Source organism: Xiphophorus hellerii, chromosome 20, assembly GCF_003331165.1.
Source record: "Xiphophorus hellerii strain 12219 chromosome 20, Xiphophorus_hellerii-4.1, whole genome shotgun sequence".
NCBI lineage: Eukaryota > Metazoa > Chordata > Actinopteri > Cyprinodontiformes > Poeciliidae > Xiphophorus > Xiphophorus hellerii.
The window spans coordinates 18,489,929-18,507,870 of record NC_045691.1 but is presented as its reverse complement, the minus strand read 5'-3'; the positions used below and the strand labels follow the sequence as shown (position 1 = coordinate 18,507,870).

General features: G+C 37.9%; 1 protein-coding gene across 2 annotated transcripts in view; it reads right to left on the bottom strand.

The window, feature by feature from the left end:
• LOC116710355 (sodium-coupled neutral amino acid transporter 3-like) overlaps nucleotides 1–17,692 on the bottom strand; it is a 42,159-nt gene extending 24,467 nt beyond the window's left edge. The window contains exons 1-3 of one of the 2 annotated variants that reach the window (XM_032549371.1): nucleotides 17,373–17,692; nucleotides 2,558–2,791; nucleotides 1,223–1,264 (exon numbers count right to left, since the gene is read on the bottom strand). In XM_032549371.1, the coding sequence (XP_032405262.1) occupies nucleotides 1,223–1,264; nucleotides 2,558–2,694 (179 nt within the window). In that variant the 5' untranslated portion in view covers nucleotides 2,695–2,791; nucleotides 17,373–17,692. The remainder of the gene's footprint in view (nucleotides 1–1,222; nucleotides 1,265–2,557; nucleotides 2,792–17,372) is intronic. The other variant, XM_032549372.1, reaches the window with a different exon arrangement.
• Between the last annotated feature and the right edge of the window lie 250 nt (nucleotides 17,693–17,942).

The window sequence follows — 17,942 nt, the reverse complement described above, 5'->3', positions numbered from 1 at the left end:
GGAATGTTTATGGTTTATTTATTAACTGAGCAAGTTTTGGGTAAACTTTCGACACATCTGTGTTAGTATCATCATGCAAAACTCTTCACATCCCTTGAACTTTTCCACATTTTGCCACAAGAAAGTCATAATTTTGGAGAGGATTTTACTGGGATTGTATATGATAGACAAAACCAAATTATCTTATAATTATCAGGTGGAGGAAAATTTGTTTATGGTTTTCAATTTTGTGAAATTATCTTTCACTGAGATTAAAGCTACAAGGGTTTTGCAAGTATGTTTATAAAGTTTGCACACCTGGAGACACAAACTCCAGGTGTTTGTGTCTCCAGAAACTCTTTATCCATCTTTTATTTTCAAAATACTGTACCTTAAGTTCAGCCATATAAGATAGAGAGAATCTGTGAATTTTCATGTCATGACACATTCTATATTAGACTTAGGCCTGGACTTTTACTAGGCCCTTCAGACATGGTTGTGCTCTAAGCTAATATGTTTTACTCTGGTTGGTCCTGTTGGAAGAGGAACTTCTACCCTTGACTCAAGTGTTTTGCAGGCTCTGACAGGTACACTTTCTGTTTCCTGTCAAAATCACCATAGGATTTTAGTTTTAGGCCAAAGAGTCACATTTTGATCTCATCTGTTCAGAGCGCCTTCCTTCACATGTCTGCAGTAACTAAAACCTGAGGCACACTGTAACTGGAACATCCACTTATTTTTTTTGATGGATCACAGAGTACTCTGAGATTTTCAAAGTTTGTGGTATTATTTTATAATCCCACCCTGTAAATCTCTCTACAACTACATTGTAGTTGTCGGCGTGTCTGCTGTGTTCCTTGGTGTTTATGATGCTTTGTTCACTAAAGTTCACAAAATTCTGAGGCCTCCACAAAACAGCTGTATTTTTAATTACTTTAAATTACACAGGTGACTTCCGTTTACTAATTCAGAAACCTATGAAGGCAACTCATTGGACTGCATTTCATTTTTTTGGCAGTACAGTAAAGTAATAGGGGTCAATTCTGAATATTTTTTCTTCTACTTACTGCTTTGTGTTTTCTTATCACATAAGATCCCATTAAGGTACATTAAAGTTTAAAGAGGTAAAATGATAAAGTACTTTTCCCAGGCACCTGGTCACCACAAAGACACAACGTGCAACAGTTATCACAAAACTAAGTGTGAAATTGACTATTCTCATTATACATCATTTTATACATACCTAGCATTCTGGGTGCTATTGGCTACAGTTTCTCTACAAGTACTGTAGAGAGATGTCATCCATCACCCAACGAAAGCACAAAGTGGAAAACAAGACCCACAGTCATAATATGACAAACACACTGACAAAAAATTACATCATCATCTCTATCCCAGAGAGGGGAACTTTTATTGAACCATCTATTACACCAACAGTGCAAAAAAAAAAAGCTGGACAACCTGATGTGATAATTGGGCACTTATCTCATTACATTATCAAGCACAAATTGTAGTACAGCAAGTCAGCAGCTGAAGCCTAAGTGTTGTGCCAAGCAGCGCTTCATTAGGGTCTTTGCTGAAAATCCCATCGTGGTTGACAGATTTGTTGTTTTCTAAGTTTTTCTTTTTATGGTACACTGTCATCTGTTTAAGTGCTGTTCTTTGCTTTTCAGTATTCTTTTCATCTGTTCTTTGCTTTGTTTAGTTTGTTTTTATTAAGTCAAGTTAAGGCTATTTGCATAGCATATTTCAGCAACCAGGCAGTTCAAAGTGCTTTACACCACAAAAACACGATGTAGTAACCAATTATGAAACAACAATAAACATTACATTTTGTCAGATGCCATCATCTAAATCATTGTCCATGTGATTCAATATTGTTCTGTGATAGATTAGACTTATTATTGCTCTCACCTTACTGGAGCATTCTTCCAAAGTCTATACCTGCCTTTCCTTATATTGGTGCACATCACTAGTGCTTATTGAGAAAAAAAAGCAGGTAACCATCTGAACAGGTCGCTAGTCCATCACAGGGCAACACAGAGACATACAGGATATGCAACCATGCACACACACTCATATCTAAGGACAACTCAAAGAGATCAATTGACCTAACAGTCATGTTTTTAAACTGCGGAGGAAGTCGGAGCACTCTGAGAAAACCCACGCATGCAGAGAGAGAACCTGCAAACCTCATGTCTGGTTAAAAATTTGACTAAAATGTTCTCAGGTACCATTCAGTTAGGATTACTAAAATTATTTCTATTTGCCATAAATGCCAGAATAAGCGAAAGTAATTCATAAACGAATTAAGGAAAGTAAGATCTATGTTAAGATGTTAAGTACAAGAAAATATAACAAAATATAACATACCAGATTTATTTTTAAATGCTTTTGAAACATTTCTTGTATGGAATTGGTTAGTAAACAACATTGTACCTACTTTTATTTCTGAAATCATGTGACACTTGACCCATAAACACCAGCAATTAAATTATTTAGTAAAACCCAGGTACCTAAAAATGACTTTTATGCTCACATTACAATGGTTTACACTACAATTATGTGGAACACTCACTTTTCACAGTCCTCTGCAGAAGGTGTTTTTGCAGACGCTGTGATCTCCTCTCCAGGTTCATGGCCTTTCCCATTTGGAATAGCGTTCACCTCTGCTGAGGAATTTTCCACAGTCTCAGCTGGTTTGTCCTCACTCATGTCTCCTCAGGTAAATAATATTCTGTCCTTCGAAAAGTGTAAATGCCTGACAGTTGTAAGTGCTTTGAAACCAAAGTTTTGATTTTCCTCCTGGGATCTGTGTGAGAGAAAAAAATACAGACAATTATCATTTCAGACATACAGTGTCAGGCACTAAGGGAAAATGAAAAAGAAATCATATCATTAGATGTTAGGGGAAAACTTCTCCCAACACACGAATGGATATAACCTAATGGAATGTATTACTGAAATGTTACATTAAGGAAGTCATTTGAAAAATTCAAGAGATTTTGTAAATTGACTCCAAACCTTTCAGCAAATGAAACATTGAGAAGAGATAAGTTAAATGTTTTCATAGGTCATTTAAGCAAAAAGATGACGATGAATAAAGGAAATTTTTATTGGGGTGGCCAGGTCTGTCACGAAAACAAATTTTGCTGGACAATAACTTGTCCCAATCATTTTTGTGATTAACAACAATATGGTTGTCCGGTAAGTAATATATTTTTATAGTGGCATAATAAAGCAAAATTACCCAATACACTTTAGTTTTGTGAAGAACACTTAGTACTGGAACTTGAAGATGTTTTAAATAAACAACAAATTAAACAAAAAAAAATCTGAAATAAAATCAACACAACTGAAACCATAAATATAATAGATTAAACAAATCGCTCTTACGGAAATGTCAATCATCAGAATTGAAATTACCAAGCTAATTTTAATTTAGCATGTGATTAGCTGATTAATTGCTTATTGCAATAGGCTTTTTGGTCTTCTATATCAGAAATTTCTGAAATATTCAGACAAGCCTGTCTGGCACAATCAACCAAACCACATTCAAAGTCACTTAACTGCTTTTCCAACCTCTTCCTGAAGCTTGGTTAGTACTTGAGTAACTCATCACAATATCTAGGTGTCTACATGTACTAAGTTGCTATTTGTTTTATCAAGCAACTGATATTTTTCTAATAAAGTTGCATATGAATGTCTGAAATAAAAATAAATCATTTGTTATTATTTTGTGCACTAATTATACTAGAACGGGTGTTCAGATTTTGAGGTGAAATTAAAATCAAAATAAAGGGCGACTGCAAGAAATAAAAAGCTTCTGTTTGTGTAAACTATCCTAAAAACTCCGTAAACTCCAATTTTCAATGCAGAGCAGAGAGTGAATAGCTGTTTTGGCAAATTTCATGAATAATTGACACATAAAGTGACAGGTCACCCCTTTAGAGGAAATAGAGCCTTTAGCTTGGTGTGTCACACTGGGCTTTGCATCAGGCCTTCATTTCCTGGGTATCCTGTTGTGTTGTATTAGTTGACTAGCTGGCTTGTGGGGCCCAGAAAGGCCTTAGTGACATGTATCTCCTAGATGCCGTTGACTAATTCCCCCCTGTCTGGCTGGCCCTAAATGATCTTTTTTTTTTTTTTTGCTGTGCTGCGTAAACAGGGGCTATAATGGTGACCATGTTGGAATCTGTAGAGAAGGAACACACAAACGGTTCAACTCCCCCCACAGCGATGAGATAAAAAGAGAAGAACCAGTCAGGACCAGCTAGAAACCAGTTCTAGCTGTCTTTGTGCCTCCATTTCTCTGCTTGTCCCTTTTCTCTTGGTTTCCTCTTTTATTGTGGAGGGTTCAGCACAGCCACAATGTTCAGGGTTCTCACTGCAACAATTACTGGCAACAACTCTGCCGCCCTTTGCTCCTTCAGGCCTATTTCGCTTTGCTGCCTACTCTTTTCAAGGTAGCTCAATCCGGGAGGAAATATCCCCAAACCTTGACTACATTGTGAGGTGAAACACCCCTGGTCTTCACCTAGCATTCCTCCAAACCTACTGGCCACATCATTGTGAGCTCCACTGCACAGACAGACCTCTCGGTGTCCCTGGGTAAGCTGGGCAACGTGGCCGGGCAGCAAAGCACTGGGCACAATGGCACATGTTGTGTGGTTTCCTGGGAACTGGTTGGGAAACAGTGGTACTATTGTGCCAGGCATCATTATGCTGCCAGGGCCCCTTGGCTGTAGTTCGCCAGGCCACTCGAGAGGCTGAAAAGGTATTTCACTCCCTAATTGAAAAGACGCCACCTTGAATTCAGCAAATGCCAGCATACTGCTTTCAGGCGGAGTTGTAGCATAGCTGCTGACGGCAGCAATGGCCGAGGCCGGACCAGCCTCGTGGGACAAATCACTGCACAGCACCGCACTGCCACTCAGAAGGCCTACAAATCACAGAGAGGTTGGAGCAGCCATTGACGGACAACACTCGATGAGCTGCCCAGCTCCTCCTCAATGGCACCAAGCACTGGTGCTTCTAACAGAAGGCATGATTGGCCTGAGTTGTGTCTTTTGCAATCATTATGTTCAGCAGTTAAGAGAATACACGACTGCTGAGTAAAAACACACTTACTGGTCAGAACCTTGCATTCATTGAGGGAATTCGGAAAGCGTGATGGTCGTGACTGAAGGCAGAGCAGAAGTAGGTAAAAAAATGTATGCAAAAAATCTAACTAAATAGCGATTTCCTAGATTACAATCCCTTATAAAAATATGAATACTCCTTGGACTCCTTGTTTATTGTGATTTTATGCGGTAGGCCAACTCAAGTAACACATAATTGTGAAATGAAAGGAAAAGGAAACAATTCTAAAATTTGTGACGTGTATATGAAGTTAATTTGTCTCTATTCAACTTTGTAAAATAGCTCAAACTATTCTTGTCAAAATAATTAATTACACTTAGATCTAGCCTATTCTAACACATTGAAACTTAGATCTAAACTAGTTCTCCGTCCCTGCCCTCTGTCCATGTTTTAGCTGTGTACCTACTAATGACTAATTACTAATGACACTGCCTCCTCAGTATCCCATCAAGTGACAAGACATTTAATGAAAAAATAAAGAGGGAAGACAAGAGGCAGCACTGAAATGACTGAGTCTCAGACATGCAGCGACATGAACACTGTGATGTAAAACAATAGTCTGGTTGTATAGATGACCTAAATCATGCAGGACTGTCTACTGTTTGTCAACATGCAAGAACATGCATTTGTCTTCTTGGAATAGGAGACACAAGATCCCCTTATTTGAGGAAACCATATAAACAGGTATAATTCGTGAAAGTGTTTGCAAGTTGTAAATTAGTGCAAATGTGAGTTTCTGTGTCCTTCTAAATCTGACAGAGGCAGATATGTTCCTAATGTGGCTAATAATTAACATCTCTGCACTAACTCAGATTCCCCATTAAAATGAGTCATTATGCAGGGAATCAGTGGGAAACCTGTCCATATTTATGTGAATTTTTGGCAGAGTTTAGCCTTCTCAAAGACCAGTGGTGCTTTCCACAAGGGAAAAATAACATCTGCCAAAAACGTATTAAATATAATGCAGGGAAAAAATGACTTTACAAAAAACAGGACAGTGATGTCACAAAGTGTTTGCCTGATATTTCCCCCAGAATAGATCATTTTGTCAAATTATGTATGTTGTGTTTAAATACATAACGTTGTCTTTTAAAATACAGAAGACAAATATATAGTGTGGAAGAGTGCAACAAACACTTCAAGTTGCATTGAATAAACTGAAAGCAAACAAAATAAATAGTTAATGCAAAATAATTGTGCTGCACTGAGGGTGAGATGACAAACTGCACAAAGACAGTGGATGAGGATGCATCATCCCCAAATAGAAAATCTGAATTAGATTAACTACTATTTTTTAAAATTATAAGATATTTAGAGAAACCAACTGGCATCCAGTGCACCATCCACATAAGGACTGGGGTATTAAACAGGGGTCTAGCTGTATGGCTGACCTGGATAGTGCAGGGTGACGCAGTGTTTGTAGACACTATGTCATGTAAAAACGTGGTTGTGTGGCTCCAGAGGGAAACACAGGGCTTCTTATTTTTTAACAAATCCTGATTCTTAGATCACTGATATCAAGTTTTCTTACACTTTTTAGTTCATCCTCTTAGATACAAAATACAATATAAAATCCGTTACATGATTCAGTTGACTATAAGATCTTTAGTCTCTCACTTCAGGTTTATTTTTCTTTATAAAAATGTTCCAACAAAATGCATTTTTCCAAATAAAATAAACTAACACACACCACAGCTATATATCAGATATACCAGATGGACAAAACGACTTTCCCCAATGTTTATTTTAACTCCCAAGACATAATCCTGTACTGTAAGACTCTTGGAGGGAGAAGATGAATCTGTTTTTCATGTCAGCAACAGCAGAAGCTAGGTTCACTCCAATTCTCCTTCAGAGCATCAGAGTGTGTGTGCCTCAGCTCTGTAGCTCTGACGTCAGCAGCTCTGCAGAGACGTCATCCCACATGGAGGGAAACGGAGCCAGGCGGCTTCTCTCATTGTTATTCCTGAAGTGACACCTGTGCTATAAAACGCTGCTCATGCTGACTCACTCCTACACTTATTTAGTTTTTTGGTTTTTTTGCATTTGTCCTTGCCGTTTATTCATAGCTTGATACTGTAATTAAATGTGTGGCTGGGTGTGTTTGTGTGTGGAGGGGGGATGTGCAGGTTATGTAATATCATCAGTAATCTCTCTAATACAGCCTCTTCTGCCACTGCTTGATGACATTTTAGCAGACATGTTGATGTAAAAGCTTTCTTAACTGAGACCCTTAATCTGTTTTTGTTTATGTCATATGTATCATTGCTTTTATACCAAAGATATTCTAAATGTGTTCAAAAAGAATAATCATTAACTATTAACTGTTAATCATTAACACATTAACATCTTCACATCTTCACTTGTAATTTTAACATTTTTGATCTTAACAATCCTATACATACTATAGTATGCCATGTACAGTAAGTCTTCAATACTCACTGAATATTCACTGAAACAATAAAAGACAAAACATGAAGATATTTGCTTATCGTCCCTCTCAAAAAGCAATTTTATGCAGCTTTAAAGATTTCACTTCTCCATAATATTGCTGACAAGAAGTTAACGGATCCACCAGCTGAAATTTTAGCGTAAGGGTTCAGATTTAGGACCTTGGACACTCAGGATGATGGAGCAGATCAGATTAGAGATCATCTCACTGAGGCAGGAAATCAGGAATAAAACCCGTCCAGGTCATTTCGAACACTCCTGCTTAAAAATAGCTGCAGAGGAGAGAAAAGCTTGACCTTACATCATGTCACATAAAAAAAAAGCTGTTTGAGTGCTTGTTGCATGTGCTACATAATTACAATGGCAGCTGCTTAAAATAAGCAATAACCATTCTCTGAGTGCAGTAACCATTCTCTGAGTGCATCAAGCAGCCATCTGCTATGGTGTTCTGGTTCTTCACACCAGGCTAAGCAGTGACAACAACACGTATGATGCCACACACAGGCACATGCAAACATGACATAGATGCGAAAAAGCTTTACTGTGGCAACAGGAACAGTGCAATCAGAAAAATAGCCAGAAAAATAACCATTTCAAAACATAAAGTATAGAAATATTTGTATGCTTGCGTTAAGAAAAATTTGTCATGACAAAAAAAAACATAAATGCATAATAAATTGTATCGGTCTCAGCTCTTTTTACTTATTTATTTTAATTTTTCATAAGAGGACAGAATAAAAACATGGATTTTTAAGTTAGTTTATAACTTATAAGCTAACTTTTAATGAGTTTTGGCTTAGTTACTGTGCTAGATTAAATACTGCTTTGCCATCTCTATTTCCCTACCGGTCTGTCCTCCCATCTCACTCATTCTCCCCTGCCTCCTCTGCCACTGTGATTAGCCAGCAGGAGAGAATAACAGATTAACTTCTGACTGGGAGATTTGTATTTTAGCTTGTGAGACACCGTGTCTCAGGGATTCCTATTAGCTGCCATAAAACATGCAAGTCAGAATTTACAGTTACATACAGGATGTCAATCTGACATTGCACTTTAATGATGTCAAGAGGGAGCATTTGAGTGTTACTTTCACAGAGATTATCACTGAGTTTTATTTAAAGTCTTAGTTCAGTAGTTTCCCTTGAAATCACTGAGGTGATGGTTGATTTTGCAAAATCGATCATAAAAACTGAGTCTATGAGGTAAACTGGTGAAGATTGTTATCAATTATTTCTAGTTTTTCATCTTATTTAGTTTCCTTTGCTCATCAGTCAGCTCTAAAGAAACAGAATCTCAACAATCTGAACAGCTGCCAACACTGCAGGCTTCATATGTTCTCTTGAATCTTGTTATCACATCACGCTGTCAGCTCAGAGTGAGATCTTTCAACAGTGAAATGTACAAAACACCAAACTGGCAGGATGTGAAGGAGGATAGCATTTACAATGGCACAACCAACAAAACCAGGAGGAGAAAGAACACCCCTTTAAATAAACTGCCCTGGAGGGTAGAAATGTACATAGACGTCTGTATTTCGTTTGTCAAAACAGGTGAAACTAATCCTTATTTCCATGCATATTATGCTTAAAAATTAAAAATGAGCACCTTGAATAATAATGAAAGGCCCAAAAGCAAAAGACATGCATTGTTGTAATCTCTCTAACAAAAAGTGAGCTACTTTGATTTTGATTGAAAATAAAATAATGCATGATTCCTGTGTTCTCTTTATGGAAATATGATTGTTTTGATTATAACTGGAGAAAATCCTTACTTGTTAAATCAGATATGCTAAAGAAAACATAAATGATTTCATATAAGTAAAAAAGTTGTGGCTATATGAAATATATAAATGAATTAACTATCTGATGTTGCATATTCAGTCCTGGGTAAGTGATGGAAAAATTCACTTTAATCAGCTGACATCTGAACACTTCATTACTTTATCAATAAATTTGGATTCATATATAAAAGACCGAAAGCACAAAAATCTTTGGACATTATAATAATTTATAGTGTCCAGGACACTAGGTCTTAAATTTTGAAGAGAAAAGGGAGTTGCATGTTTGTGAAAACCATCTCGGAGAGTTTTTTAGTCTAAAGAATATGCCAGTCTGTCTGAATTAAAACACTTCTTCAAAAAGAGTGTTTGCAGAAGTGTTTCTCTGTGGAGAAATTTCTCCACAGAGATGTAAAAGATTAATTAACAGTTATCACAAAGGCTTCATAGTTGTTGCTGCAAATCTGGCAAAACCAGGTATTACACTTTGAAAATTCTCTGGGGGGACTCCTTTCAATTTGACTTTGATATTCTTACTTCTCTGAACCAGGAAGTGCATACCCTACTTTAAATCAGGAAAAGCACTCTTGATTTTCTCCTCCAGGCTTGATGGAGGAGATGTGTGTCTGCTTTTCTGTCTCCTGGGCAGGGTGGCGTATAGCACCTCCAGGGTCACGGATCTTAACACTCCGAGGTTAATCAACCCAGGAAAAGAGTGATACATTAGGCAGCATGAATTGTCTCGTGAACTGCCCGTGTGGGAACACCAGCACAGTGATGACTCACTTAAAACGGGATTTATTTATAGCAGCACACGACACTTTCTGTCACTCTGGCTCAACTCTTAACACTGACACCCCACAGACAAGAGCAAAACTGGAGCTGCATGCATAAGGATGCTTAACCAGCTTTAAAGCAATGCAGACAGGGCATGTTTTACATGCAAATACCTCCTGAGAAGAGTTTGGAGTTTAAATACAGGTGAATGACATGTTGCTGCTTTCATTGTAATTACTTTTCCTAGGTGAAAGATGTTAAAGCTGCCATATTTTTTTTTTAAAGAAACGTTTCTATTCTGCTTCAGTGTAAGGTGTGGGCCGACCACAATGAAGTAAGGAACACCACAGTAAACATGAATAAATAAGCAGAAATATTCTCAAAGTCAAAATTCATGTAAAGAAGAGATAGCAAGAGATTGTTACTACACTTTTATTAAAGAGAGTGATTTAAGGCATGAGACTGACTGTGATTTTATAACTAATACCACACAGTGTTCAAGTGTATGATACCAGTGTCAGGAATGTTAATAAAGAAACTTGAACTAAAGACAAAGAGTGAAAAAAATATTCAGTTTTATCAAATATGAGGCTGTGTTTAACAAACACAAATCAAAAAAGATGCAGATATTTCTAACGTGAAATATCTACATCTAGGTCAGCTCTCATCATGAGCAGGAATGTCGTCCACACAAGGTAATATCTTGTGTGGAGCAGACAAACAGAGAGCAGATACACTGAAGAAAAATAATGTCTTTATCACCTAACAGACTAACACAAGTGGATATGAAAGTACAGGAATAGCGAAGTGAGATGCAGGACTGTAAAATGTGTGAGAAGAGTGCAAACAAATACATAAACCACAAAATATTAGTGTTAGGAATCGGTTTTTCTCAGTGTTGATTTTGAGTTTCTGTGTCGTTGAGTCACTGTGCTGTCCTGTCTTCCCCTCGATTGTTCCCAGGTGTGTCTCGTTCCCTGATTACCTCCTGTGTATTTAATGTCACCTGTGTCTTTGTCGGGTCCTTGTCTAGCTCTTGTCTCAGTTGGCATCTTGTCGCTGTCGTCTGTGTGCCCAGTCCGTCTCTTCCTCCATTTAACCGGTTGCTACCGGCGTCGAGCCCTGGTGTCCGCTCGGCCATGCTGCCCGGTATTCTGAATTGTATTGGACTGTGTTAATTCTGGATATTCTTCATTAAATCTTCATTTCATCCACTTCAACCTGGGTCTACGGCGTCTGCCTCAGCACTACACCCCACAGCTCATGACAATTAGCAGTTTATTTAAGGAGTTGCCTCTAACATTTGACAGGTTAACACGTGTATGTTCTCTCACATCTGTGTCAACAACCTTCTGTGATGGAGAACAAAGTGTTGGCTAGATATGAATGTAATCTCAGATCTGTGGATGAGATCACACCATTTTTTTTTCCTTTTATGTTTTTCTCTCTGTGAAAAAGGCATGGTGATGAGTTCCCGTCTGGGCAATAACTTAATGCTGGCATACTGTTCTCAGAGCAAAATCAAATTTGATTCAGCTCTTGAAGGCATATGCCAGAGTTCTCACTGAGAGATAAAGACAGCTTGATAGTCGTAGTATGAGAAAACTCAATTGTCTCTCTCTCTCTTTCTCTCTCTCAAGAAGGAAGCAAGAAAATGTTTCTTATCATAGTTACATGAGATTTAACCAAGTTTCAATACTCCTGCTTTTTATTAAATTAAACCAGGGTAAATTTGTGTAATTATTTGAATAATTAAATAATCTGTGAGATTTTCAAAAATGTATTTCATGGACCTTTAAAAACGGTTTCAGAAAAGTTTCTCTCCTACTTGTGTTGACCTCAATGCCTTATAAAAAGTGAGATAAAATGGAATCTTTTAATTTCCAGGAAACACTTTTAATGTTATGATTAAAAATATATAAAAAGAGAAAATTAGTAATTAGCTTAGGGTATTTAGTTAGCTCCTGAAATCACTGAGCTCAGTAAATTTGCAATATGATTAAATATCTTTGAAACATTGAAAACAAATTCAGGCCACCTGAAATCAGTAATTTCTCTTAACCTCTGATCTGTAGTTCCAGCTGGAGATTTGTTCAAGTTCAAAAACTTTCTTTAGAGTACATTTAGTTGCCTGTGTTCTGCTTAGCCAACGTCAACTTTAACATACCATTTTCTGTAGTGTCTTGAAAAAATCATAACAGAAGCAACTCATTGTGGCCTAAAGTTTTTGTCTGTTTGCCAAATAAGGACAGAAGAAAGTATGTCAACTTTTTTACAATTTATTTCCCATCTGACATGTAAAATTAAAATGACAGGTAAATCTGCAGTCTTTCTGTTTTCTCAGACACACTAACATTTGTGATATAATGCTCATCACTGTGGGTCACAGTTTGGCAACTTACTTGCCAGTAGAAGTGTTAATAGGGGAGCATTTTGTTTCACTTCTAACTGGGAACCTAGAAAATCCAGATTCCAAGTACAATGAATCCAGTCACAATATTAATGTACGTTAAGCACATACAGATGAAATGCAGTGTGGTCAGCTGCCTTTTCTTATTCCTTCAGGTCAACATATTCTGTTGGGAACGTAAGGATTTGGAAAGAGATCAGGCTTATCGAATATGAACAGTGGCTGTGACAAATGTATTTCCAGTTATCATGGACAAATCTTGCTATATATGCCTCTTTCAGTCAGCAGAATTTGAAGTGAGCCAAGGCTCAAGAAGTTATAGAAGTGACAAAGCCAGGGGGAACTACATCCAGGCCCATTCTGTATGTAAGGTAGAAAAATTGGACTGAAAGTGAACCATCACCCCAACAGTGGCTGCTCATCACCACACTCTTCAATGGCACCTCTGTCTCCCCTTAATCATGTGGCCCAAAACAAAGCGCCACACTTTTCCTTTGGCTCCCACCGTCCGTTTCTCTCCTGGTTCCTCCTCGTCACATGGGGATGGAAGTGGAGGACAGCAGTGCAGCTTGGAGACGAATGCTTTCATTCAGCTTGGACGTACAACTCGAGCAGTGTGCGGCCACCGGCGCGGATATTGTGCTGCTGATTCTGTCACATGCCACACAACCCAGCGGTCCAAATCCCAATCTACTGACATAGAAGTCCTTAGCACACCAGGCACCCAATGTAATCAGATCAATGCAGGACTTAACAATCAAACAAAAACAATTAGGTACAATACTCAGCCACAAGTGTGGTGTATGAATGAAGTAATTTGATCACACTTGGAGGTTGCCTATTGCTAAGATTTTTTTTTTCTCACCTGGAGAACCGTGCTCGTAAATTCAATCAAACCCCACAAACACTATGCTGGATGCCTCAAATCTGGAGGTTAAAAATTTAAAAGGGCAGTTCAGCTGCACAAAAATTGTCTAGATTTTAATGGTTAATTTTCTTATGCAAATGAATACTTGTGTATTGAAGTAATAATTTACTTATGTAATTAAATATCAGTAAATAGTATGAGAAATAACATTTTTATAGTATTTATAAAAAATCTCCTGGTTTTGAATCCCGGTCGGCGATGTCTCTGTGTGGAGTTTAGGGTTCTTCCTGTGCATGCTTAGGTTTTCTCTGGCTTCCTCCCACAGTCCAAATACATGAGCATTTGGTAAATTAGTTTCTTTAAATTACCCTTAAATTTGAGTGCATAGCATTGTTGTTTACCTTGTGTGTCTCTGCATTTCAGTGATGAACTGGTGACCTATCGATCCATTGGTGGATGGATGGATGGATGGATGGATGGATGGATGGATGGATGGATGGATGGATGGATGGATGGATGGATGGATGGATGGATGGATGGATGGATGGATGGATGGATGGATGGATGGATGGATGGAATTAGTGCCAAAATTAAGAATTTTGTGCACCCAGCACTGGCTACTTCCCTATTGGAGGCTATATTTTTAAACATGGAGTAATTCAACGAAGTGATATATTACTTTCCATTGCATTTGTGAACACACCAATATGCCCCTTTATTCAATTTCCCTGAAGTTTAAAATACTTCCGTTAACCCATAAATCACTGAACAGTTTACCATCAAAATAAATTAAAGATCTGCTGGTGTCTCAGCCTTCCCAAATCACTCACGTCTTCTGGTTCTGGTCTGCTCTGCATCCCCAGAACCAGAACCAAACATGGTGAAGCAGCATCCAGCTTCCATGCACCACAAATCTTGAATAAAGTTCCAGAAAACTGCAAAACAACTGAAATACTTAGTTTCTTTAAGTCAAGACTTAAAACCCACCTGTTTAGAGTTGATTTTGAACCGTAATAAAAAGAACATTGACCAACATATTTGATGAGTATCGATGATTTTCAGATCAGATATATTACTCAAAACAGTGAGAAATCTACGTAGCAGGAGACCAGATCAGAACAAAGGTCTCTGTCTCTTTAAAGATTTAAACAAATTCACAGCAGGACATCCCTTTTCATCCTGAATAAAACTACAAAAGGCGAAATATCCTTTCATGGTTTATTTTCAATCTGCCAGATCTGAGTCAATACTACTGCATGAAGCTTTAATCACATCAGTCAAGAAGGTACAACCCCATCTTTTTATCTACTCTAATAATAAAGAAGAAAGGGATAGAGAAGAAGTCACTGTTTTTCTCCTCAAAACTAGCAGAACAAAACATCTCCCCACATTAACATTTTTGCTCATCAAAGCTCAAAAGCTCTGCAGTCAATGGAGACATTATGAGTTTGTGAATATTGTGATTTTTCTCAATGATCCAGTAGGAGATTCACTGCACATTGACCATGTGACTCAATTAAAGCATGTCAAGCCGGTCAGATACAAAAATAATGTCCTACCCCAGAAAGATAAATCTCTTAAAATATATGTATCAAGAGAAGAACAGATGCAGGGCAGTGTGTGGATCATAAGAGGCTCAAACATGCCCTGAACTACTTTTAAAACTATGTGACTGCATATAATTTAGTGTGTGAACTATTAGGTTTCTATGTCCTTTACTGTTATGAATATACAGTACTATTCTACCCGCCTGCCCTGTGGCAGGTTTTTTTGTACACTTCCTTTCTAAAATACATGTTGAGCACAAATACAAAATGGATACTTGCAGTGCCACTCACCACCGAGAACCAAGTTTCAATCACAATAATCAAGGATGTGCCAACTAAGAAAGAAGCTCATTCTTAAAAAAATACACACCGTTAAAGTTTGACTGAAATTTGCCGCTGTCAACCAGGACAAGCATACTAACTGTTAGGTAAATTGTATATCTGTCTCAATAGGTGTTTAAACCTGACACTAACAGTACAACATGTAATGCAATAATTGAATTAAAATATCTATTTTAAAATAAAAAATCCAACCATGTCACTTTTATCATACCAATATAAATGCATCTTTTCTTGTGACTAAACCGCTACATCCAAATATTTTTCTGCATATGACATGCTTTATAGAAGGATATATCCCTTAATATTTACTTGGACTTGGCAGACCAAATGTGTCAATTCCTCCCACTGGCTATGAAAGATCACAAACCAAACATGAAGAGCAGATGGCACCTGTGGCCACACTGTGAGCCAGCTGTGGAAACATAGTCAGTGTGACTTGCAGTTCTGGAAAAATAACCAGTGTGAAGCTGTAAAATCCAAACATGCCTGACATTGAATGACACGAAATCAAACTGATTTCTGTCAGGAAGAAACTGATCAGTGATTTCTCCATGTCTGCAATATTATAAGCATTTACATTTTGGTTGCTATTAATGTATTTGGAAAGAGTTTCAGTGTCCTTTTTTTGCCCATGTCAAACATAAATCTTTGCGACTAAAATGTTAAAGCTCCAAAAATATAAAACAATGCAAAAAATATGACAGAATCAGAAATCATATCATCAATATATTTCATATAACAGGTAAACTTTGAAAAAAAAAATTTGCATAGTTTTTATATGACTATATAAGAAACTATGAAAAGCAGTACTCTACTGATCAGAATCCAAAGAGAGAAGAATATCACTGCATGTCAAAGTTTGTGACCCCATTTCGCTAAATGAAATTCAAAAGTTTTTATCACTCTTTTTGTGTCACCCCAAATTTCATTGTATTTACATCATGATTTTACAGAGTAGATAAACACAACATAGTGCATGACTCCAAAGTCATCATCTGAATGGGGTCAACAGTTTGTTGAATCACCTTTGCCGCATTTACAGCTGCAAATTTTTAAAAGTGGGACTCTCCCAGTTTTACTGACAGCAAATTAGATGCAGAGAACCAATGAACATCAGTTTTCAATGTGTTATTAAAAAACACTGCAACACTTTATACGGGTTGCAGTTTCACTCATAAAGCTCCATTTAGGAGAAGGTACTTCAATAAGTACTGCTGCACTGCATTTCACTCAAGAACATAAGTTTGTGTTTGTCTTGAAGTAAGCATTAGATGGGATTTCTTGTAGTTTTCTTTGAGTTTTATTTTACAGAAATGATGGACTTGTTAAGCTCATGACTAATAGTTGCAGTTTTGACAAGTTTTCTCACCTGAGCTGGTTCTTGGCATCTCCTTTAGAGTTTGGTTTGATCATTTTTCACTGTCATTTGGCAGTTGTGCCATTCTCTTTATATTTTTTCCCATGAAACTGGAAAAAACGTATTTAGTGGGAACATTGCAACGGTGTGGTATGGATGAATACAAATGTGCATCACATGTTTAGTATTTTAATTTGTGATAAATGTATAAAACTGTGCAACCTTTTCCTTCGACTTTACTATTATGTTCAACTTTGTGCTGACATATCACATAATATCCCACTTTAACGCACTCTGTGTTGTAATGTTTTTGGGTGTCAATACCACTGTGGGTCACAGTTTGGCAACTCATTACTTATGTTGCCAATAGAGATTCAAGGGTAAAATAAACATTCAACTGTGAAAGAAATCATTGCTGATAAGCCCCGGGGAATAAAGGCGACATAAAAGGACACCGTGTGGTTAATAGATTCATCTTCATAATGAAGTGCACCATGTTCGCAACTCTTTAAATAGCTCTGCAACATGGTATGACTTTTACTTTGAATGGACAACTGGTCAGCCTTGAATGGAGGTTGATGGCATGTGGCATACACAATAATTTAAAAATAAAGGGTATCTTTTTTTGCACTAATTCTAATGAATTACCTGTCATGAAACACCGACAAGTCTTACATAGCACAAATACATCAAGGTTAACATATTAAGCGGCGGTCTCTTACCAGGGTAGTAGCGGTGCCCTCTTCGAACTCCAAATATCTCCACGCAGCTTTCGCCTCCGCTCGCAGCTCGGCTCTGTCTCGACCTTCTTTTCTCGCCTCTTCTGTCCAGCGACACGTCCCAGCGCCTTCCCTCTCCACAGCCTCGCTGTCATGTGTTTCCCCGGTAAATTATCCTAGTAATCTTCTCCAAAGTGGGATGTGAAGAGTGCTCCGGGTCCGCCTACCGCACGCACAGCTGATGATGCTGAAAGTGTCTGGGTGTCTGTTGCGTAGCCGGTCCGGCGCGCGCAGGAGCGCTTGGCACGCGCCTTTGTAATCGTTTTGGAACGGACTGTTCCGTCACGAAGGCTGAGCGCGCGCGGAACATTTTGGAGAATTGCGGCCGCCTGTTCACATAGTGTTGGTGGCATCTCGTGCATTTGAAGTCGCGTATGAATGAGAAATAAAGGGCAGCATATAAGCGCGTGGACGTCACCGCATATTATATGAATTCATTGAACAAATTGGATGAGTGCCGCTTTAAGAGCACGCAGAAATCGAACGCTTACTTTAATAAAACTGCAGCGTCTC